The sequence below is a fragment of the Anomaloglossus baeobatrachus genome, chromosome 5 (assembly GCF_048569485.1).
Source record: "Anomaloglossus baeobatrachus isolate aAnoBae1 chromosome 5, aAnoBae1.hap1, whole genome shotgun sequence".
Classification (NCBI taxonomy): domain Eukaryota; kingdom Metazoa; phylum Chordata; class Amphibia; order Anura; family Aromobatidae; genus Anomaloglossus; species Anomaloglossus baeobatrachus.
Genome location: NC_134357.1, coordinates 448564110 through 448589849, shown reverse-complemented (window position 1 = coordinate 448589849; position 25740 = coordinate 448564110). Strand labels below are relative to the sequence as shown.

The window sequence follows — 25740 nt, the reverse complement described above, 5'->3', positions numbered from 1 at the left end:
TCTGTGTATCCTGTGTGATACATACAGCACAGTCCCAGTATATCCTTTGTAATCTATACACCAGCCCCAGTGTAGTGTTTTATTCTACATTTTATATATTCACAGGTATTTGGGGTTTACGAAAATGGTTTCACATCCAATGACTGACTTTTTTGTTTTCTTATGCCCAGATTTAAAAAAAAAAAACAAAAAAAAAACCCCACTTCTATTTTTAACCTAGTATGGATTTTGCACAAAACGCAAGGGAAATTAAGTACAAGCGAGATGAATAAGAAAAATATTTATTGTAGCCATAATATTATATAAATGCATTTATTGAACATTCATTCTGCAACTTGATTGGAAATTGTTGTACCTTTTCTTTTTCTCTTCAAAGCTTCTCTAAGGGCCTCTTTACACGCTGCGATATCGGTACCGAGACCGCTAGCGTGGGTACCCGCCCCCATCGGTTGTGGGACACGGGCAAATCGCTGCCCGTGCCGCACAACATCGCCCAGACCCTTCACACTACTTACCTGCCTAGCAACGTCGCTGTGACCGGCGATCTGCCTCCTTTCTAAGCGGGCGGTCTGTGCGGCGTCACAGTGACGTCACTAAGCGGCCGCCCATTAGAAGCGGAGGGGCGGAGATCAGCAGGATGTAACATCCCGCCCACCTACTTCCTTCCTCATTGCGGGCGGGAGGTAGGTAAGGAGAGGTTCCTCGTTCCTGCGATGCCACACGGAGCGATGTGTGCTGCAGCCTGAACGACGAACTACATCGTTACTGCACCAGCAACGATATTTGAGAAGGGACCCCCATGTCACCGATGAGCGATTTTGACCGTTTTTGTGACGATTCAAAATCGCTCATAGGTGTCACACGCAAAGACATCGCTCAAGCGACCGGATGTGCGTCACAAATTCCGTGACCCCAACGAGATTGCTTGAGCGATGTCGTAGCGTGTAAAGCGGCCTTTAGGCTATGTGCGCACTAGGAAGTGTCATTTTCTTAAGAAAAAAACTGACCCTCTGAAAGAATCCCTCACCCGCGTTTTTTACCGCTGAGTTACCGTGGATTTTACGCAAGTTGGTTCCCGCGGTTTTTACCATTATCTATGGCAAAAACCGCAGGTACCTGTGGAAAAGAAGTGACATGCTCATGAATTCCGCAGCGGAAAATCCGAGGGTATAAAAAAAAAACGCAGTATGCGCATAGCATTTTTTAAAACCCATATGATTTACTGGGGAATGACTGCAGCAATGTTAGACACATTTTCTGCAACAATTCCGCGGCAAATCCGCAGCGTGGGCACAGGGCCTTAATCTTCTCTGTGAAGCATCCAGCAGTCGTCCCCCCATCATGTTCCCATTTCATCTACCTTGATATCTCCGTTCCAACTTCATGATATCCTGGTAAAATATTTCTGCTTGCTCCTTGCTAACAGCACCAAGGTTTTCAGGAACGTAGTCCAACTGGGAATGTAAGAAATGTAACTTCAAATTCATCAGACAACCCAAGGCTTTGAAACATTTCAGCATGTTCTCCACCATGGACTTAAATTTTGGATCTTGGATCTGAACAGAAAACTCAGCGTACTCGTAAGAGGAATTGGCGTGATGCGGATTTGAATCACACACCGCAGGTCAGATTACACTGAGTAACTAAGAGGCACAGTGGGCAGGAGGTTTCTATGAATCCCATACACTTTAATGGAAATGTAAGATGCTGCGTATTTAAAGGGAACCTGTCACCACTTTTTTGGCTATAAGCTGCGGCCACCACCAGTGGGCTCTTATATACAGCATTCTAACATACTGTGTATAAGAGTATAAGAGCCCAGGCCGCTGTGTACAACATAAAAATCATTTTATAATACTCACCTAAACCGGTCGCTGCGGTGCTGGTTGGCCCCGTGGGCGGCGCTGTTCTTCGGGACAGGCGCCTCCTCTTTCGGCCATCTTGCTCCTCCGTCTTCTGAAGCCTGTGTGCATGACGCGTCCACGTCATACACACTCGCCGACACTTCCCTACCTAATGTTATTCATTTCATTTTAAAAAAAACAAAACAAAGTATTTAGACATTCCAGTTGCTAATTAGGGCTTGTACCAGTCGATGGGGCGTTAGTTTCCCACGACTAGTCAACCCTCTTTCCATGTTATTATGCTCCTGCGGGCGTTATAAGGTTATCTATAAGCCAGCGTCATCGCAGCCCTTGAAAATCTCGAGCATGCGCACAGCTTTAGTCACTCACATTGAGCCTTAGAAGCCGGGTGTGTGCATCCTGAGAGGTGCTCTGCACATGATCAGAAGTGCAGAAGCTGTTCTTCCGATAATGTGCAGCGTGCTCCTCTGAAACTGGAAGCGTACACCGGCTTCTGAGGCGCACTGACACTGCCCAAATGAGCCACGCGCATGCGCAAGATATCCAGGAGCTGGCAGTGAAGCCGGCTTGTGATAATCAAGTTATGACGCCCACAGGGGTGTGATAACATAGAAAGAGGGCTGGCTAGTCTGGGGAAACAATACCCCTGCGACTGGTCAAGGCCCTAATTAGCATAGAAAAAGCAGAGGTTCTAAATGCTTTTTAAAAATTTAGTTAAAGGGTTATTCACATCTCCAGCATCCTATCCCAGTATGTAGTAGATGAAATAATAAGAATATTAGCAAATATCTCCAATTAGAAATGTAGTATAGTTCTTCTGATTAGCCATGTCTCTTACCTCATGTGCAGGGCATTGCAGCTAAGGGCCGTTTCACACATCCGCCATTTCGCCAGATTGCCAGATCCGGCACACTCCAGTACAGTGTAATACAGTACAATGACATTGTGGCAACCTCCGGTCACATGCTGTCATGTGACCGGAGATTGCCGCGATGCCATTGTACAGTATGTCAGTGTGACAGATCCGGCGATCCGGATGTGTGAAACGGCCCTTAGGTATCCATGGTTATGACCACGAGGTGTCACTATATGAGTGGATATAACAAATACCAAATTATGTCACACAAGGGGATATAACTAAAATGTCCAATGGTGTCAAAGCGCCATTACATCCCCCTTCAGGTATATGGAAAAGGCTATAAGTATAAATAATATACCCCTACAGAGCACGTCAGTGGGATATGACGGTAAACCCTTGCTTACATACATATACTGTTCTATTCTACTATAGTGTTTTGCTGTTCATTGTTCTCTGGTATCACCCTGTGTCATACAGTGCCTACAAGTAGTATTCAACCCCCTGCAGATTTAGCAGGTTTACACATTCGGAATTAACTTGGCATTGTGACATTTGGACTGTAGATCAGCCTGGAAGTGTGAAATGCACTGCAGCAAAAAAGAATGTTATTTCTTTTTTTATTTTTTTTTTTTAAATTGTGAAAAGTTTATTCAGAGGGTCATTTATTATTCAACCCCTCAAACCACAAGAATTCTGTTTGGTTCCCCTAAAGCAGGGGTGGGGAACCTTTTTACTGCCTGGGGCCATTTGGAATTTCCTACTAACCTTTGGGGGCCGCACAACATTATCAACTTGAAAAATTTGGTCAAACGATTAATTAACTCACCCTTACTGTGGAGGCAGGAGCTGCTTCTGTTTGGTGTGACTGTGTGTTCGGTGATATTGATCATCTTGTTTCTCACAGCTGCTTTTCCAGGTTTGTCTCGGTCTGGAGATGCTGGGGGCATATAGATCACAGGAGGGGCTGGGGCATATACATCACAGGAGGGGCTGGGGTGCATAAATTACAGGAGACACTGGGAGTACACATCACAGGAGGGGCTGGGGCATATGCATCACAGGAGGGGGCTGGGGCATATACATCAGTAGGGGGGCATGGACAGCCTTGGCTGTGGCACAGACAGCACTAGGTGGCTGCACGGACTGCACTAGGTGGCAGCACGGACTGCACTAGGTGACAGCACGGACTGCACTAGGTGGCAGCACAGACAGCACTAGGTGGCAGCACAGACAGCACTAGGTGGCATCACTAGGGAGACACAGAGAAGTCTGGGGGAGCATAGACATCAACAGGAGGGCACAGACTGGGGGGCATAGAAAGCAGTGGGAGGGTACAGACAGCAGTAGCAAGTTCAGAGCACTGGGGGATACATAGTACTGAGGGGTGGCACACAGCACTGGGGAGCACGGACAGCATAAGGGGGCACAGACAACACTAGGTGGCTGCACGGACTGCACTAGGTGGCTGCACGGACTGCACTAGGTGGCTGCACGGACTGCACTAGGTGGCAGCACGGACTGCACTAGGTGGCAGCACTAGGGAGACACAGAGAAGTCTGGGGGAGCATGGACATCAACAGGAGGGCACAGACTGGGGGGCATAGAAAGCAGTGGGAGGGTACAGACAGCAGTAGCAAGTTCAGAGCACTGGGGGGTACATAGTACTGAGGGGTAGCACACAGCACTGGGGAGCACGGACAGCATAAGGGGGCACAGACAGCACTGACCGTGGCATGGACAGCACTGGTGGCAGCATGGACAGCATTAGGTGGTGCGGACAGCACTGGGGGGGGCATAGACATCACCCAAGGGGTATAGACATTACTAGGGGAGCACACACAGTACTAAGGGGTACACACTGTACTAGGGGTGTACTCAACATTAGGGGGTACACACTGCAGTAGGGGGTACACACTGCATTAGGGGGTACACACAGCATTAGGGGGTACACATAGCATTAGGGGGTACACACAGCACTGGGGGGGTACACAGCACTGGGGGATACACAGCATTAGGGGGTACACAGCACGAGGGGGTACACAGCACTGGGGGGTACACAGCATTGAGGGGTACACACAGCACGAGGAAGTACACAGCACTTAGCGGGGGGGGGGTGTAGCGATGGGTTGCGTACTCACAGTGAGGGGGAGGAGGAGTCACGCAGACAGCAGGTCCGGGAGGCTGGTAAATCTGCTGCAGCTCTTCTGTGACATATCGCAGCGTGCTGCTTACCCCGCCCACCAGAGCAGAGAGCACACTAGCACAGGCCGGGGTTAAGCCTAGAATGTATGGGCTGCAGTCAGGTCCTGGAAGTCAGGATCTGGATAGAGCCCGTACATTCTAGCATCTACCCTCAAGGCATCAGGCCGTGAGATTTAAAGGGCCGGCAGCCGGGAAAAGCACGGCTGCTGCCAGAGCACAGCGGTCCCTGGGAATGTGCCTGGGGGCCGCATAAAAAGTCGTGACGGGCCGTATACAGCCCGCGGGCCGGAGGTTCCTCACCCCTGCCCTAAAGTATTAAGAAGTATTTCAGGCACAAAGAACAATGAGCTTCACATGTTTGGATTAATTATCTCTTTTTCCAGCCTTTTCTGACTAATTAAGACCCTCCCCAAACTTGTGAACAGCACTCATACTTGGTCAACATGGGAAAGACAAAGGAGCATTCCAAGGCCATCAGAGACAAGATCGTGGAGGGTCACAAGGCTGGCAAGGGGTACAAAACCCTTTCCAAGGAGTTGGGCCTACCTGTCTCCACTGTTGGGAGCATCATCCGGAAGTGGAAGGCTTATGGAACTACTGTTAGCCTTCCACGGCCTGGACAGCCTTTGAAAGTTTCCACCCGTGCCGAGGCCAGGCTTGTCCGAAGAGTCAAGGCTAACCCAAGGACAACAAGGAAGGAGCTCCGGGAAGATCTCATGGCAGTGTGGACATTGGTTTCAGTCAATACCATAAGGTACTCCACCGCAATGGTCTCCGTTCCAGACGAGCCCGTAAGGTACCTTTACTTTCAAAGCGTCATGTCAAGGCTCGTCTACAGTTTGCTCATGATCACTTGGAGGACTCTGAGACAGACTGGTTCAAGGTTCTCTGGTCTGATGAGACCAAGATCGAGATCTTTGGTGCCAACCACACACGTGACGTTTGGAGACTGGATGGCACTGCATACGACCCCAAGAATACCATCCCTACAGTCAAGCATGGTGGTGGCAGCATCATGCTGTGGGGCTGTTTCTCAGCCAAGGGGCCTGGCCATCTGGTCCGCATCCATGGGAAGATGGATAGCACGGCCTACCTGGAGATTTTGGCCAAGAACCTCCGCTCCTCCATCAAGGATCTTAAGATGGGTCGTCATTTCATCTTCCAACAAGACAACGACCCAAAGCACACAGCCAAGAAAACCAAGGCCTGGTTCAAGAGGGAAAAAATCAAGGTGTTGCAGTGGCCTAGTCAGTCTCCTGACCTTAACCCAATTGAAAACTTGTGGAAGGAGCTCAAGATTAAAGTCCACATGAGACACCCAAAGAACCTAGATAACTTGGAGAAGATCTGCATGGAGGAGTGGGCCAAGATAACTCCAGAGACCTGTGCCGGCCTGATCAGGTCTTATAAAAGACGATTATTAGCTGTAATTGCAAACAAGGGTTATTCCACAAAATATTAAACCTAGGGGTTGAATAATAATTGACCCACACTTTTATGTTGAAAATTTATTAAAATTTAACTGAGCAACATAACTTGTTAGTTTGTAAGATTTATGCATCTGTTAATAAATCCTGCTCTTGTTTGAAGTTTGCAGGCTCTAACTTATTTGCATCTTATCAAATCTGCTAAATCTGCAGGGGGTTGAATACTACTTGTAGGCACTGTATATAACCCCCAATCCAGTGCTATCACAGGCATATCCCCTCTATGCACTTTATTGACATGTAACCAGGTGCTTTTGTTCATCAATTTGCACTTTATTGCTATTTTTTGATATGCACTTTACTTTTGCACTTTAAATATCCCTGTTTAAGGGCTATTTATTTACATAATATTTTATAGTTTATATCACATATTATATATTTATGCCTTTATAAGTGCAATTTTGGATTCTGTGTATGTAATATTCCTTTGGATTTACTGTAGATACCGAGCTGCAATGCCCTGCACATGAGGTACAAGGCTGCTTGGGCGGGGACGTTATCACACAGGTGTGAGCGCTGCTCGGGTGGAGGAGGGCACTGCACAGGTTGCCTCTAATGCCCAGGCTTCCTCTGTGAGCTCAGAGCTGTTTGCACTCTTATGTTCTTTGTTCCCTCCGCTTCCCTGTAGCCTCCATCCTCTCCGCAGACCGTCCCGCTGCAATTCAAGAAGCACCTGCTCCAATCCTATTAGCCGCGCATTCTGGTCACGTGACCTCGACGAACTTATATCACTTTAAAAAAGGGGGCGGGGAAAATATCAACGCTTCCCAAACCGATTTCTGACCCTCCGATTGTGCAGGTCCGCTGTGTTATCTACGAGCCTTGCTTGGCTCCTTATAGCCAACCGACCCCTGATATAAGTAATACCTCATTCACCGCCACGTGCGGGACCTTCTCCCCCCTTCTAGAGCTTTTGGTTTGTTCCAGCAGGCGCTGTTTACTTTCTGCTAACTTTGGAACGTACCATTTTTGTACAGAGGGGGGGTATGAGGTTTTAATTTTTTATAAATAGACTTGTGTTCGCTCCTTTATGCAGTGGTGATAAAACTGACTGGTAAGTGTAATATTTTGAATAATTGTTCAGTGTTTAAGGTTTTAATGGTATAAGTAATAACTGTTTCCTAATACCCCCTATAATTTTTCAGTAATGGTTCAGTCCGCGCGTACAGTCGGTCTTCCCCTGGCTGCCTGTGTTCAGTGTGTGGAGGAGCCGGCTGGGAGCTCGGACCTGGGAGGGAGATGAGGCCTGTCCCTGGCTGCTACTCCTCACAGCGGTTTCGGTTACCGTGCGCCCCGCAGACTGCAGCGGAGGAGGGATGAGGGCTTCCGGCCTGAGCGGTCGTCATGGAATCCGCTAAAAGAAAGCGCCGGAGAAGCCCCGGAGTGCGGCCGCTGAGAGAAAGGATCCCCGCCCCCCTCCTCAACGTGCAGCCAGTCAACGGCACACTCAAGCCCGAGGCCCCGGAGGAGGAGGAGGTGCTGGGGAGCGGCGGCAGGCTCCGGCGGCCTCGGTACAGTCTCCTGGCCGAGATAGGCCGCGGCAGTTACGGGGTGGTGTACGAGGCCGTGGCCCGGAAGAGCGGGGCCCGGGTGGCCGTGAAGAAGATCCGCTGTGACGCCCCGGAGAACGTGGAGCTGGCGTTGTCCGAGTTCTGGGCCCTGACCAGCCTGCGCCGCCGGCACCCGAACATCGTGCGCTTCGAGGAGTGCGTCCTGCAGAGGAACGGCCTGGCCCAGAAGATGAGCCACGGCAACAAGAGCAGCCAGCTGTACCTGCGCCTGGTGGAGACCTCCCTGAAAGGTAGCGGCAGCGCGCCAGGCCTCCTGCGAGGGTGACTGCCGGCGGGGGCGTGACTGACCGAGGGGGTAACTGGGGCCGGCGGGGGCGTGACTGACCGAGGGGGTAACTGTGACTGGGGCCGGCGGGGGCGTGACTGACCGAGGGGGCAACTGTGACTGGGGCCGGCGGGGGCGTGACTGACCGAGGGGGTAACTGTGACTAGGGCCAGCGGGGGCGTGACTGTGACCGAGGGGGTAACTGTGACTAGGGCCGGCGGGGGCTTGACACTGACCGAGGGGGTAACTGTGACTGGGGCCGGCGGGGGCGTGACTGACCGAGGGGGTAACTGTGACAGACCGAGGGGGGTAACTGTGACAGACCGAGGGGGTAACTGTGACAGACCGAGGGGGTAACTGTGACAGACCGAGGGGGTAACTGTGACAGACCGAGGGGGTAACTGTGACTGACCGAGGGGGGCGTAACTGACCGAGGGGGTAACTGTGACTGACCGAGGGGGTAACTGTGACTGACCGAGGGGGCGTAACTGACCGAGGGGGTAACTGTGACTGACCGAGGGGGTAACTGTGACTGACCGAGGGGGTAACTGTGACTGACCGAGGGGGTAACTGTGACTGACCGAGGGGGTAACTGTGACTGGGGCCGGCGGGGGCGTGACTGACCGAGGGGGGCAACTGTGACTGGGGCCGGCGGGGGCGTGACTGACCGAGGGGGCAACTGTGACTGGGGCCGGCGGGGGCGTGACTGACCGAGGGGGTAACTGTGACTGGGGCCGGCGGGGGCGTGACTGACCGAGGGGGTAACTGGGGCCGGCGGGGGCGTGACTGTGACCGAGGGGGTAACTGGGGCCGGCGGGGGCGTGACTGACCGAGGGGGCAACTGTGACTGGGGCCGGCGGGGGGCGTGACTGACCGAGGGGGTAACTGTGACTGGGGCCGGCGGGGGCGTGACTGACCGAGGGGGGTAACTGTGACTGGGGCCGGCGGGGGCGTGACTGACCGAGGGGGGTAACTGGGGCCGGCGGGGGCGTGACTGTGACCGAGGGGGTAACTGGGGCCGGCGGGGGCGTGACTGACCGAGGGGGCAACTGTGACTGGGGCCGGCGGGGGCGTGACTGACCGAGGGGGTAACTGTGACTGGGGCCGGCGGGGGGCGTGACTGTGACCGAGGGGGTAACTGGAGCCGGCGGGGGGCGTGACTGTGACCGAGGGGGTAACTGGAGCCGGCGGGGGCGTGACTGTGACCGAGGGGGTAACTGGAGCCGGCGGGGGGCGTGACTGTGACCGAGGGGGTAACTGGGGCCGGCGGGGGCGTGACTGACCGAGGGGGGCAACTGTGACTGGGGCCGGCGGGGGCGTGACTGACCGAGGGGGCAACTGTGACTGGGGCCGGCGGGGGCGTGACTGACCGAGGGGGTAACTGTGACTGGGGCCGGCGGGGGGCGTGACTGACCGAGGGGGTAACTGGGGCCGGCGGGGGCGTGACTGTGACCGAGGGGGTAACTGGGGGCGTGACTGACCGAGGGGGCAACTGTGACTGGGGCCGGCGGGGGCGTGACTGTGACCGAGGGGGTAATAGTGACTGGGGACGGTGTGACTGTGACCGAGGGGGGTAACTGGGGCCGGCTGGGGCGTGACTGACCGAGGGGGTAACTGTGACTGGGGCCGGCGGGGGCGTGACTGTGACCGAGGGGGTAATAGTGACTGGGGGCGTGACTGTGACCGAGGGGGTAATAGTGACAGGGGCCGGCGGGGGCCTGACTGTGACCAAGGGGGTAATAGTGACTGGGGGCGTGACTGTGACCGAGGGGGTAATAGTGACTGGGGGCGTGACTGTGACCGAGGGGGTAATAGTGACTGGGGCCGGCGGGGGCGTGACTGTGACAGAGGGGGTAACTGTGACTGGGGCTGGCGGGGGAGAGACTGTGACCGAGGGGGGTAATAGTGACAGGGGGCGTGACTGACCGAGGGGGTAATAGTGACTGGGGCCAGCGGGGGCGTAATTGTGACTGGAGTCGGCGGGGGTGACCCTTCCGGGGACTATGGCCCAACATCCTGCACTGCCAGGAGTGAAGGAGCTGAGGCGGCTGCCGTGGAATCTAAGAGTGTATGAGCCCATAGTGGCAATGGCTTGCTGTTGTGATGACATAATCTGACAGCTGTAAGTCATTGCCATTATGTGTTCATATACATTATGGTAGTTATATTCTTGTACGTAGAGGGAAATATTATTGTAGTTACAACTACTATAATACTGCTCCCCCTATGTACAAGAATATAATTACTATAATACTGCCCCCTATGTACAAGAATATAATTACTATAATACTGCCCCCTATGTACAAGAATATAACTACTATAATACTGCTCCCCCTATGTATAAGAATATAACTACTATAATACTGCCCCCTATGTACAAGAATATAACTACTATAATACTGCCCCCTATGTACAAGAATATAACTACTATAATACTGCCCTCTATGGACTAGATTGACACATGGGTGTTATGTTTCGGCTGATTTGGCTAGGTGATAGGCATGGATTATGCCGATCATGGGGGTGGCTGACTGGATCGGAGGAGTGGTAGCGTAGGCTGTGTGGTACTGAACTCTGGCCCTATATCACGAACACAAGTAACCTTTGTTGAAAACCATGTTTCCCCCGCCCATGTTAACTTTTTATTCTGAAACAAAAAAGATAATTTGTCACCTAATCTGAGTGCAGCATAATGTACGGGCAGAGATCCTACTTCTAGTGATGTCACTGGGCAGTTTATCCTAGTTTTCATAAAATCACTGTTTAATCAGCTGATTATCTTATTTATTATCTTATTTATTATCTTATCTTATCTTGATTATTATTACTGTTTGATCACTGATTATCATTAGAGGACTACTTGGCGTGCTGCCAGGTAGTCCAGCATATTCATGAGCTCTGTATAACTGCTACATCTGCAGCAGAGAAAACATTGATTTTATCAAAATGGCAGCAAACTGCTCAGTAAGTAACGCACCTCTGAAATAAGGGTCTCTACATTATACATGTATAATGGTTCCTACATTATGCTGCTCTCAGATGGGGAAGCAAAAACCTGGTGACAAATTCCCTTTCAAGCAGTCTTCGCAGTATGTAAATGTAGGGGCACAGTGAAATTGCCCACTTTTCTCTCACTAATGCTGACTTTGACTGGGGCGTCTTTTTGGAGCAGGGCTTATTGTCAGGGAAACACGGCAGTGACAAATACAACCTTAAATCCATTTGAGGGTTGTTGATGTCCCTTCTTTCTATGGCAGACATGGGAATAACTACTTCCGTCTCATCCACCACAGGTTGGGTTACGATAACTGCAGAGCACACAGACACTACCCTGCATAACTCCCATTAACTTCTATTGGAGCTAAGCAAACAGCTGCACTCTCTGGTCACCTATAACAGTAATTCTACCTTGGCCATTTAAGGGTGTGATGGAAACTATCGTGTAAGACCTATTCTGATCTTTAATACATTTTCTGATAATCTTTTAAATTCTTCAGGTTTTAAGATCCGCGTGCTGTTGGTGAATGGAATTTATTTATTTATTTTTATTTTTTTTGTACATCCAGAAGCAAAATTATGAAATCCACAGTGGTCCAATACGTCTCACAGCTGAAGGTCTGTTACAATTGTAACCATTGTAGAGCTGACCGAGCATCTTTGCAGGACTCTGGACCAGGGGCCAGATTTAGTTCCTTGGCTGTGGGATCAGAGCCCTGCGAGCCTCTGTGGCCTCTTTTGATTAGCAGGCCCGCAGCGAGGTTGTCACAGGCGCCTTGTGATCAGAAGAGGCCGTGCGTAGGTGGTAAGAGATTCACAGGGCTCTTGCCTGTTGGCCACTGGACCAGGGTCCTGCTAATATTTTTGCTAATCTCTCATCCATTGTAGCAATTGAGCTGATCGGCCTGCACTCTGGTGATACTATGGCAGGGGAGAAATTGTTTACACTGGATACATTGTAACAGATCTTGTGCTATGAAAGGTGGGCTCTATGCCTTCAGTGATTGTTTTAACACTAGAAGTCCCAGAGAGGGGTCATTTAACATTTCTACCATTGGAACCCTATGGAGCTCAAAATTCCTGGGACTTCTAGTGTTAAGTGGCTAACCAACTTTACGATAGAAGAAATCCGCTGGGAATCTGTCGGGTAAGGTAAATAACTTTTAATCCATCCAAAATAAAAATTCATAACACTGGCATCTCAAACAGTGGATACATGGATGTTCAGATATGGAAACAACGCGTTTCGGCGGCGATGCCTTCCTCCGGTTCTAATAGCCATTGTTACAAGTGAGTTTTTAAAAGCAACGAAGCTCTGTCTTGGTGACTCCCACAATCAGTGCATTGTTTGGTATCTCTATAGGAAGTGGGAGAAACCCTAGACAGACTAAAACGTAACGAAAACACATCTGAACAATAGTTTTCATATATTATATTACGGTTTGTACATATATTTTCACTTAAATCATTTATAACATTGTACATATTATCAATTCAGTAAGCACTTCAGAACATTCTACAAATGGAAACAAGAGAAAAAGACAAGAAAAAAACACCAAAAAGACCATCAAATTATTCTATATATAATCCTTATTTGATCTAGTTCTATAAATGGAGCCAACATATTGTAGCAGTACATAAATCGTCATTAGCTTTCTTCATAGCACCACTTCCTATGGAGATACCAATGAATGCACTGATTGTGGGAGTCACCAAGACAGAGCTTAGTTGCTTTTAAAAACTCGCAACAATGGCTATTAGAACCGGAGGAAGGCATCGTGGCCGAAACGCATTGTTTCCATATCTGGACATCCATGTATCCAGTGTTTGAGATGCCAGTGTTATGAATATTTTATTTTGGATGGATTAAAAGTTAATTTTTACCATACCCGACGGATTCCCAGCGGATTTCTTCTATCTTAAAGTTGTTTTTTTCACCAAGTGGCTGGCTACTACTATCCTGCTTGGATCTCTAAGGACACTGACTGAGGGGTTACACAGGCATACCTGCAAAGTGGTGAGCGTTTCCATTGTGTGGATTGTTGTTTTAAGTGGCTAGAAACAATAATAATGCCACAAAATAAAATTGGCCTGGTGATTTGTAGTTTCCCTACATCTAGCCAATTTGTGATGTCTGAAAATGTGCATTCTCTTAGAAACTTGCTGTGCATTGCCAGCGTTAGCCCTGCGGTTGCTTGTGCCATCTGTTGCCAGTTGGGTTTTTTGAGTGGCACCGCTGATATTGCCCTTGCAGGCAGGGCAGTGCTTTGTCTTCAGGGCGGCTGCCAGTGCGGACTAGTTGCATGCAGGTGCTTCACAGGAGGCAGTCACTTGTCAGGTGTAGGAAATGTGCCAGGAGACGGCTTGTTTGTACTGTACAGGGTTGGGCTTTCTGCGCTAACATCTGGATTTGCCCACGTGCCAAAAGGAAGCTGGTACACGCATGAGTCTCTTGTATGCATCTTTGGCTTAATCTAGTATGTAGATGCAACTCTCACTTGGCAGATGTGACTTTCTGGGGCTGGATAAGGCGACCTGGGAAGGAATGGATTATACAATCTGCCTCTCCAGGAGGTTGCACTACAGTCTGTCCACAGCTTGGACATGATGTGCAGATTAAGTTCTATGACTACACTTAATCCTCCTCGGTCCAATCTCTGACCCAGGCTCGAGGTGAGAGTCTTATATAATATATGGTGCGGGGTTCTCGTCATAAACATCTGAATCCCCAGAGGCTGCTTGTTACCAGACAGCCCTGCAGAAAGGCGGCTCGTCTGTCACGTAGTGGGCCACGGTCTACTGGACAGCCTTGTGTGCATTTATGTATTTATGCATTGTTCTGCCTGACACCCCCCCTAGGAACCAGCTGAGACTTATCTATAATTGGCGTCTATTAGAGTGGTCACTGGGGAACAGCTATTCCCTATGACCGATTCAGGATATCGTTATCACTTCTCTGACATGAGGAGGAGCACAGGAACGCCCTGGGGGGGGGGGGGGATGTATATTTTATATACTGTATGAAACGCTAGTGCATTATGTAAAGACCACTTGCACCCCTCTGTTATCAGCAGTCTGTGGGGAGAGGTTGACAATAGACATTCCCCCCTCACTAATCTGCTGGTACAGTTAACATGTATGATACTCCAGAGCAGCACTCGCTGTTCTGCAACTTAAGAAATTAAATCTCACAGGTAATTAGCATGTAGTAGCTGCACCAAGAACTGTAGGGTAATCTGTTCATCAAAAACAAATTGCCGCCTATGTTATAGAGTTAAAGGGACCCTGTCAGGTGCAATATGCACCCAGAACCATGAGCAGTTCTGGGTGCATATTAGTGATCCCTACCTAACCGTCCCTGTATACACTAGCATAAATAAAGGGATCTTTAGGAAAAGTATTCCTAAAGATCGTATATTATATGCTAATGAGTAGAGACTAGCTTAAGGGTGTTTGTTCCCTTTGCTAGCCGGCCCACATAGCATGGTAGCACGCCCCTGTGGGTGTACTAACATGGTAACTAATGCGTAGCGATGCGCACATACCTCACTCTTGATGGCGGCGAGCGGAGGATGGATGCGCTCTGCGCATGATCCGGAGTCCTCAGCACGTCTGGTCCTGCGCACTGTACCTCACTGAAGCTTGGCAAGCTTACACCTGGCATCAGTTTAGTGTGCATGAACGGAAGTCCCAAAGACTCCGGATCATGTGCAGAGCACATCCATCCTCCGCCGGCCGCCATTAAGGTATGTGCGTGTCGCTGCGCGTTCATTAGCATGTTGGTACACCCACAGGGGCGTGCTTCCATGCTATGTGGGCCGGCTAGCTAGGGGATCAAACTGCCTCGGGACTAGTCCCCACGCTTATTAGCATATAATATACGATCTTTAGAAATAATTTTCCTAAAGATCTCTTTATCTATGTGTATACAGGGACATTTAGACAGGAATCACTAGGTTTCCAGGTCTGCTTGTGGTTCTGGGTGCATATTGCACCTGACAGGGTCCCTTTTAAGTTGTTGGTGGTATATCTAACAACAAGTGAGGTTTTGAATAACCAGCAGAATATTGTTTGCTGCTCTGGAGTATAATGCAGTGTGTAACTCTGGATAGCCATGATACTGAACACTTCGTATGTAGAGACTGTTCTCCTCTCCTTCACTCTGTGCTTGGGGTTTAAGAAAAAAAGTATATTCACTGATGTCTGTCTTATTTTTCCTTGCAGGGGAACGTATTTTGGGCTACACAGAAGAAGCTTGTTACTTATGGTTTGTCATGGAGTTCTGTGAAGGTGGGGACCTCAATCAGTATGTCCTATCCAGGCGCCCGGACCCAGCCATCAACAAAAGCTTCATGCTGCAGCTGACAAGTGCCATTGCATTCTTGCATAAAAACCAGATAGTTCACCGGGACCTGAAGCCGGACAATATTTTGATTACAGAGCGATCCGGCTTCCCGGTGCTCAAAGTGGCCGATTTTGGCCTCAGCAAAGTTTGCGCTGGACTTGCTTCCCAAGGCAAAGAGAGCAGTGGGGAAGGCAGCAATGAGAACAAGACGGTCAATGTCAACAAGTACTGGCTGTCGTCAGCCTGTGGCTCGGACTTTTACATGGCTCCGGAGGTATGGGAGGGACACTACACTGCTAAAGCGGACATATTCGCCCTGGGCATCATCATCTGGGCCATGATCGAGCGGATCACCTTCGTGGATTCAGAGACCAAGAAGGAGCTGCTGGGGACCTACATAAAGCAGGGCAGTGAGATTGTCCCTGTGGGGGAAGCGCTGCTAGAGAACCCAAAGATGGAGCTTCACATCCCGCAGAAACGCAGGACTTCCATGTCTGAGGGCATTCGACAGCTGCTTAAAGACATGTTGGCTGCTAATCCTCAAGATCGGCCAGACGCGTTTGAGCTGGAGACCCGAATGGACCAAGTGACGTGTGCTGCCTGAAGCACCCTTCTAGTAAGTTCCAGCATCCCCACTTGTGTTCCACATGGGATGGCTGTCCGCACCTTGCATTGTGAGCTGCATCTGTTGTGGAAAGGTTTGGCAGACATTGCTGTGATGTATAAAGGGAGCCCTAGCAGTTGTGGTTGCAGTATTATGGAATTGGCGCCACCCAGAGGTCAATAGAGGCACTACACAGCTCTGGAGCACGTCCTCAGAGCTTTGCTGGCTGCTCTGTTATGAAATCTTCATCGTCAGTCATTCATGCTTTACTAATGCAGCTTATATAACTTGCCCAGGGCCTGGGGGATGAGGGGTGGATCGTGGTTGGTGTACATCTGCTTCCTGAGAGCTGCCATCTCTGCACATTCCTGCACGCTGACCCCCTCCCCACTTTGTCCCCAGCTCTGCCTGTCCTAATCCTCACGTGTTTGTGCCATGCTGTCTCTGCTGTGGTGCCCCCTCACACGTGCTGGGAAACCTTTTTCCCATCGTGTCACGTGGGTCAGCTCAGAAGTGGGTCACCCACACATTAAGGCAGAGTTGCGCTGCCGCGTTCACTGGTAAGCGCGTCTTTCTGACATGCTGGCCCTTAGCCTTATAGGAAAGGGCGCTGGGTGATGTGGACAGTCCCGAATTGTAAAACCCAGCTATACACCCACGTAGAGGGGTGGCACTTGACTGTCCATCATAGATCCTAACTCATACAGATTTGGGAACCTTTCAGCTGTCGCGACCACAAATAAATAGCATTAAACCCCACCTTCCCCATTGAAAATATATATTATATTTTATATTATTTTTTATATTATATTTTATAGTGTATTTATGTATGCATATGTGTATGTGTGTGTATGTATATGTATATATATATGTATATATATGTATATGTATATGTATATGTATATATGTATATGTATATATATATATGTGTATATATATATATGTATATATATATATATGTATATATATATATATATATATATATATATATATATATATATATATATATATATATATATATATATATATATATATATATATATATATATATATATATATATATATATATATATATATATATATATATATATATATATATATATATATATATATTTATATATATATATATATATATTTATATATATATATATATATATATATATTAATATATATATATATATATATATATATATATATATATATATATATATATATATATATATATATATATATATATATATATATATATATATATATATATTTTTTTTTTTTTATTTATTTATTTTTTTTCCTTACATATGGGGAGGTGGTGATGGTTCCAGTTCTCAATCTTCCTCTATCTCCATATGTTTGTCCCAAGGAGCGATATTTGCCTGGGGCTCATCACATGGTCCTACAGGAATCCACTGCGGATATTATTCCCAGGCTTCTAATGCAACCGTGTTGCACATGGTGTTTGGACATAGGCAGGTTCCCCACATGAACACAGGGACCCCAGACACCAGAGATTATGCTATTGGAGAAATTTCCTGAATCCATCACTTTTTTTGATATTGCAGGAGATTTATAGGATCAAGAGACCGGGGATGTGTATAAACCGGGACTCTGCGGCCGATGAATTGTAATGTATAGGAGGGCTGGACATGTAACCTTCTATTAACCCTGCAGTAGAAAGAGACAGCTGTGATGTGGATAACTTATATTGTCCATCACTTAAAACTAGAATAGCGATATGAGAACTACGCGTCTGATCCAGAGCTCCAAATCTTTAAGGCCCCGTTACACGCAACAACGTATTTAACGATATATCGCCGGGGTCACGGATTCCGTGACGCGTTAGCGACGTCGTTGCGTGTGACAGCAAGGAACGAGCGTTAACAATGGAAAATACCATATCATATGTCCATCGTTGACACGTCGTTCCTTTTTTAAAAAAATCGTGTCGTTCCCGAGGCAGCACACATCGCTACGTGTGATACCCTGGGAACGACGAACTGCAGCTTACCTGCGGCCGCCGGCAATGCGGAAGGAAGGAGGTGGCGGGATGTCGCGTCCCGCTCAGCTCCGCCCCTCCGCTTCTATTGGGCAGCCGCTTAGTGACTCCGCACAAACCGCCCCCTTAGAAAGGAGGTGGTTCGCCGACAACAGCGACGTCGCTAGGCAGGTAAGTCCTTGTCACGGCTCCAAACTATTTTGTGCGCCACGGGCAGCGATTTGCCCGTGACGCACAAATGACGGGGGCGGGTGCTTTCACAAGCGATATCGCTGCGTTTAACACCCCCTTTAGTCCTCATAGCTGGCCAGTACAGAGTTCAGTGGCCGCTGTAGAAATGTAGTCAGTGAGCTGCTCCGAGGGGTGGCTGCAGGTAGCCCACAATTTGGAGCTCTTTATTCGAAAAGTTTAGCTTTGGCTATACAGTGAAATGAATTGGAGAACTTGCACATTGGTTATATCTTGCCAGCCTCCATGGATGCCCAGGGCACTAGTTGGTGATATTGGCAGTGTCACATTGGTTTAAAATGTTTGGGTTTTTTTTTTTCCCATGTAAAGATGTGTTTTCGTGAGTTGTTCTGGGACTTGTGTTTAATATTGAGAATGAAGGGGTTATAGAGCTATCCGGTCTCGGTTCCTTTTGTCTTCTGCCCATTAGAATCAGTGGCTGCCTCCTGGATAAATGGCTCTGGATGGGGTTTCGTGTGCTGCTTTCCACAAACAAACTGCACATGGGCCCCTTCATTCTTTGGATGGTTGGCCGTCCCTGAGATTGGACCCCCAGCATTAGTTATGTGCTAGCTATACTTCATCACCTAATGAGTTGGGCATACATTGTTGTTCCATGGTGCTTTACAAGTGAACAGAGGTATACATAATCAAAACAAGCACAGTAAACAAGACAAGGCATGGTCTCTGACATCTGCTGGTCCATGCAGGGGGTCTTGGTGGCGTGACATTGGGGTGCTTAGTCATCCTAATATGACCGGTGGGCTTCCATGGAGGCTTGGGGGAGAGGTGGGGGGGGTCTGGTGGAACTTTCACACTCCTGATTATAATTCACTCTTCTCTTTCCCTCAGGTTTAAGGTGGGATCAAGGATTTTGTTCTGTCTTCCGAAGACGCCGATGACCTCCCCTTCGCTTGCACCTGGGTTTCTCTCGAGACTGGATCACCTGTAATATGTTCTAGAGCAAAATGATGGCTCCTCGACTATCACTGGTGCTAGTTACATTGTGTTACCGACCACAAGGCGGCTTCTACGTTATTCACCCCTCCCCCATCGTCATCTCTTCCAGACGACTGCATTAAAACCAATGATGAACACTCTAGTGCCGAGAGAACGCACCAGCAGGGCTTGTTCGTTAGCTATAAGTTAACGATCTATGCAATGAATAGCGGCCTTCCCTATTAATGGGCATTGGCCGCTGTGGCTTGTAACAACCCATTTTATTTGTTGGTCATTTTAAGGTTAGAAAGTTGTTGGCTTACTGTTTAAAAGGCCAGCACCTTATGTGCATGCATCCCCCCCCCCCCCTCCTTCCTTCACACGGGGGTGAGCTGTTCTGTGGCTGCTCATGCAGACCTCATTTAAGACTGACTGTCTCTAGGTGCATATCTTGAGACAGGAGCCCTCTTAAATGGGGTCAGCAGGCCCATCAGTGTCTTTATTCCCATGATTCCTCTACTTCCTCCAAACAACCCACTCCCTCTTCCCCTTTAAACATATCACCTGTGGGTGGATGATGGAAAGGGGCCACCACGTCTTACGCCCAGCACTGCTTATTCCTGCACTTATTGTCTCAGGGAATCTCTGACTCTAGTGGGTAGACGGAGCCCCCTCTTCCCCGTGCCTCCTTCCCCCCACATCCCGCACCTTCTTGACTTCCGCATGCTATGATGGGTAGTTTTATTTAATTTTATTTTTTTTTCTTCTTTTACCCTCTTCTGCCAAAGTGCCTATTACTAGATGGGGAGAACCCTGACCTACATGCTCTGGGAGACCTAATCTGTAGTCTTGGGGGAGTATTAGAAGCAGCTTGCACTCTTTGCGGTCACTCGTGTTTGGAACACCGTGCCTTATTTTATTATTTTGCTTTTGGCACCCAACTACCTGCTAGTCACTAAGCCCATGACACAATCCCTGCTCCCCTCCTTGTTTCTTCCCTGCTGGATGGGCTGTACTGCAGACTGCTCACCACCTAGAAGTTATATTTGGGAGGTATGGGGTTAAACTTATCTGGAGCTCATTGAGTCTATGCACCGATTTACGATGAGTTGAGTAGGGGTCTCGATTACTATGTGGGTCGAGTAAGGGTCTTGTGGGAGTTGACATTGCATCTGTGAACCGGGTTGAGATCTATCACTACAGTAGGAGAAAGTTTTCCTAAGCAACTGGACCTCGCCTGACCCAGATTTACTTACCCAGCACAAAGCTTTCCCTTTACGGCTTGCTGCCAGAGGTTTTCTCATAGACCTTCTTTAACTAGTGGCACTTCTTGTTATAGGATCACTGTCTTTCTCCTCCCCACCCCAAAGTGCATTTTGTGCCATGTTTTACTAGACTACACAGCCCCCCTGTGGGTTACACTTTGTAGTGTTGGGTCTCTGTGGGTCTTTCCCTACCCCCCCCCTCCATCCAATCTCCTATTTCTATTGCTCAGGTAAAAGTTCTGCCGATGATCGGGGACAGTGCATCGGGGGATCCATATCCTCTACAGGCTCTGACCAGAGCTGCGATCTTGGAGCATTTCATCTTTGTTGGGGGGTGAGGGGCTAAGCTAAATTTATTTAGGGATGTTTTCCTGAACTATAAAAATATGGCTGCTTTCTTCCAAATCAGCAACAGGTTGTGTGTAGTATTTTGGCTCTGCTCTATTCATTCTAGTGGAGTTAAATTGCAATAGCAGATTCATGTGGCCCATGGGGCTAGTATGTTTGTAAGGCCTAAGACACACGGCGAGAAAAACTGTGCAAGTGGAATGCGATAAAACATGGCATTCCACTCGGATCAATATTAGCCTGTGTGTCAGCACACATGAGCGATTTATTATCTCAGCCCTAATCGGACCGAGAAAATCATCGCAGCATGCTGCGATTTTAATGCGCGAGTCTCTCTCACACCCATTCAAGTCTATGGGGCTAGAGAAAAATCGCACTGCACTTGCGGTACACTGGTGTACCGTGAGTGCAGAGCGAGAATGGCAATAGCCGGCTACGGAGGAGAGAGGGAGATAAACCCCTCCCTCCCCTCCTCAGTGCCGGCCAGCCCCCCCGCAGCTGAGGTCCGCTCGCACAGTCGGACCTCCGTCGCAGGGACACTAGCATGACACTCAGCTCTGTTGTACTGCCAGCGTGAGCCGAGTGTCATGCGAGGGGATCGCAGTAATCAGTGTGGCCCCTGCCTAAAAGCAATAAGTTGCCTTTTTCTAGTTTGGGGAAACCCTTTTAAGACCTTCCTGCTGGCATGTGTATATCAGTGGCACTTGGATATTGCACTGAACTTGCTCTTGAATGGGCTATAGACTGGATTTGGATAAATGGTTTAAAGAAACACTGCTTGTCGCTTAATAGTGCCCTGACACTGCATGTCATGTCATAGGAATAAGCAATTTTTGAGAAACTACTTAAACAACTAGCCATCCCATAAGTCTGCTATGTGGACAGCGACTAAGATCTGGTTGATCCTTTGCGTTTCTAGATTGCCCTATGCCGGATGCTCCTGTGTACTATGGGATCACTGTTGCCCTGTTCACCAGTCTTTTTTTTTTTTTGGTGACGTGGTGGGTGCCATGAGATTATGAAAATTGCTAGCACAATTAGATTTGATATGTTCAGTTGGGCACTGTCCATCAATGTAACAGATCAACAAAATACACCTTAATGTCTGAAGTCAATGATTGCTTTTATCCAAAGCTAGGAGCTTCAGGTAAGGATTTCCTTCTGAAGCAGCCATATTGGAAGTGTATTGAAACTGTACGAAGACTTATGCAGTCTGCAGTACAATGGCGTGGGTGATAAGGTGGGTACTGATGAGTGTGGCCGCTACTTTAAGCCGGTCATATAGTCTTTGTCAGGTGAGACATCTGACCGTTTCGCCTGTTGGAGCTGCTGGCAGCACTGCAGGTGTAATTTTATAATTCTTATTTAGGTCTCACTAAATTGCCCCATTTCAGATTTGCTTCCAGGGCATCAGGATGAATTTGAGATGCCACCCCTACAGGGTTAAAGGGAAGATATCACTATGAAATTGTGGGTAGTGGGAAAATTGCAAGATTTTATTTTTTCCAAACTCTTTTTTTATTTAAAAAAAAAAAAATGCTCACAACAAAAAACTGAATTAAACAATGTCTTTTTCTGATGACAGCGTCCCTTTTAAATAGGTTCTTTTACTAGTTGAGCATGTAAAACAGGCCACCTCAATGAATACTGGCTGCAGAGCGAAGTAGAATATAGGATTATGCCTTTCCTTTGTGGAGATATTAGCTTGTAAAGTTTAACTTAAAATTCTAATGGGAGGTTACCGGACATTTTGTCTGGGGCTGTGTACATGTCCTGCATGATGTTGACCATCAGAAGCAGGCAGCAACATACTAGGAAAATACTAGCCGCCTCATTGTATGAGACATGTAATGACCTAGTCTTTCTCTCCTCTCTGTAGAGCCATTATAAGATGTGGGGAGTAGAGCAGAGTGAATATGAACACTACTCCCGCTTTCACCTTATAGCAGTCCTTGTGCGGGGAGAGGGTACAGTAGAGCTGACAGTACTGTGAGATAAATCTCAGCTGTACTACCCCCTTACTGACTGCTGTCAGATGAAAGCTGAAGTATTTGTAATTATGCACAACTCTGCTCTACTGCCAGCATTGTGTAATCACACCGCTCTGCAGTGAGGCTAGCAGACTGTCTATCATTACCTGTCTTCCTATAGGAAACCTGTTCTGGGCTATATTGGGTGGGGTTTTATTTTCCCTATACTTCTCCACCACCCTGTATGTTGCTGCCTGCTTGTGATTGGTCAAACTCATGCAGGGGAAAAAGTACACACCCCCCAGAGATGAATCTCTGGTAACACCCTGTTTGGGATTGTCATAAATTTATTACCTAAATTTTACAAGCCAATATCTCTGCAACAGATGATGATTTTAAAAAAATGAACTATTTTTATGAAAGTCGCCAGCATTGCCGATGTACAACTCAGAAATAGCGATAAATATTTTGATGATTTTCCAAAGTGATATGCCCACTTTTTTTTAATTTAATTTTTTTTTTTTTTCGCTGAATAAATAAATGACGCTCCCAGCACAAATGAGTAATCAAACCTATTGAGAACGAAGATTATGTCGAACAGCAGCACTCCTCATAATTTCCATAGGATTCATTACACCAAAGGCAGGTAAACATAACAGGCCAGCGATCCCACCAGCGGAAGCACGGCTCTTGTTTGTAGCTGCCTATGCTGTAATGACTAGACTGTTCTATAGCGGCGACGTTCATCAGAATTTCCATCTTCAATTTATTCTTCTGCCTCTACTCCTTGATTTGGCTGTATAACATGCTGAAACAGGAGACTGCTTTGTGTAAGGTATATCTTCTGGGATGGATGTGATCCTTAATACAAAGCAACCCCCCCCCCCCCCCACACTCTTATAAAGAGGTGATCCCACCAGTGCACTCCCTGCTCTGCGGACCTTTTGTCCTCTCCCTTGTTTTGCACATTCGCTGGTGACAGGACCTGTTTATTTTTGATGTTTGAGTTGGTTGTGAGTTTACAATGTTGTATTTATGTTCCTTTTACACTGTAACTCTCCCTAATGTGTGAATGGCAGTTGTGATGATGTAAGATGAGTGTATATGTAAATATATATATTTTTTTTCCTTTTGTGAAGATTAATAAAGGGAGTATAAATGTGATGTCTGGTTTCCTTTCTATGGGAGAAGCTGCTGTGCAGGTAAGATGTGTGGACTTTATTATTTACATGGTAAAGCGGTGTACACAGATTTTGTATAATTGCACTTGGAGGGCTGGAATTTATCTCTGCGGGTCCATATGCTGCAGCTGATTGTTGCTGTTTACACATCTAGAAGAATATTTTATGTAGTATGTACACAATTGAAGATACAGTTGTGCTAAAAAGTTTACATACCCCGGCAGACTCTTAGCTTTCTTGGCTTTTATCAGAAAATATAAATAACCCAAAATCATTTTTCCCCACTCATGGTTAGTGGTTGGGTGAAGCGATTTATTGTCAAAGTACTGTGCTTTCTCTTTTTAAATCCTAATGACAACCAAATAATCAAAAGTTCACATCCCCTGGTGATTATGGCATAATAACATACATAGAAATTGACACAAATGAGTTTGAATGTCTAATAAAGGTAACCTCCTCACCTGTGACCGGTTTGCTTGTAATCTGTGTCTGTACATAAAATCAGATTCTTATATCTTTCATCCAGCCACTAACGTTTCTAGATTGAGTCATGGGGAGCAAAAAAATTGTCAAAGGATGTAAGGGAAAAGATAGTTTCTGTATAGAACAGGAAAGGGATACAAAAAGATATCCAAGGAATTGATAATGCCAATCAGCTGTGTTCAAACTGTGATTAACAAATGGAAAATCAGGGGCTCTGTAAAAACCAAACTACAATTAGGTAGACCAACAAAAATTTCGGCCGCAAATGCCAGGAAAATTGTTTGGGATGCATAGAAAAACCCACAAATAACATCAGCTGAAACCAGGGCTGTGGAGTCGGTAAGCCAAACCTCAGACTACGACTTCATGACTTCGACTCCCACATATATTGTTTATAGTTAAGTGAAAAATTTATTGTAATACATGAACATGTGTATGTGAACATCAGACATGTAATCATTTTTATGATACAATAATCAAGATATTTAGATGGAACAAATTATATTTATTGGAATACTACTTTAGAAAACTAATAAATTGTAAATGTTATACAATATGTAATATACAGTAGATTACATATATATCTTGTGTGTGCATGTATAATATATATTGCATTACATATTTACAATTTATTACAGATTTTTGTGTTCTAAAGTTGTATTCCAATAAATATATTTTATCCAAATATCTTGATTATGGAATCATAAAATGATTAGATGTCTGATGTTCACATTGTACTATAAATTTTTCACTTAAATATAAGCAATATACTAAATGTTATTTAGTATGTTTTTGTTGAAAACTTTTTTTTTGCCACTTACATAGTGTATTACATAGTGTTCTATATAAGTGGCAAAAAAACAGTTTTCAACAAAAACATAGTAAATAACATTTGTGCAGTCTATGACTTTGTTGTAAGAAATAGAATTGCCTCCATCAGATCCTCCTTCATAAATGACCTTAAATCTGACCTAATAATTTTGAGGCTAGAGAACAACCTCTCTACAGTAACTTGGGTTGTAGGCAAAGCCGTAACCACATGGGCAACATCTCTAACAATTTCCGGGTATAAAGGAATTGCCTCATGCATAGTCAGTTTTGATGAACAGTAGAATTTCTCTCTTTCAGAGTAAGTGAA

At 47.0% G+C, this 25740-nt stretch overlaps 1 protein-coding gene across 1 annotated transcript; it reads left to right on the top strand.

The window, feature by feature from the left end:
• The first annotated feature begins 7598 nt into the window (after window positions 1-7598).
• Window positions 7599-24240, top strand: STK35 (serine/threonine kinase 35). Its single transcript, XM_075350505.1, has 3 exons — window positions 7599-8214; window positions 15471-16207; window positions 19269-24240. The coding sequence occupies exons 1-2, from the start codon at window positions 7758-7760 to the stop codon at window positions 16193-16195; spliced, it is 1182 nt and encodes a 393-aa protein (XP_075206620.1). The 5' UTR covers window positions 7599-7757; the 3' UTR covers window positions 16196-16207; window positions 19269-24240.
• Window positions 24241-25740: the final 1500 nt, after the last annotated feature.

What these genes read in the sequence shown, in the direction of transcription:
- STK35 (XM_075350505.1), top strand. Translation starts at nt 7,758, where the DNA reads ATGGAATCCGCTAAAAGAAAGCGCCGGAGAAGCCCCGGAGTGCGGCCG. An exon ending in GGTGGAGACCTCCCTGAAAG is followed by an intron (nt 8,215 to 15,470) that starts GTAGCGGCAGCG and finishes TTTTCCTTGCAG; the next exon opens with GGGAACGTATTTTGGGCTAC.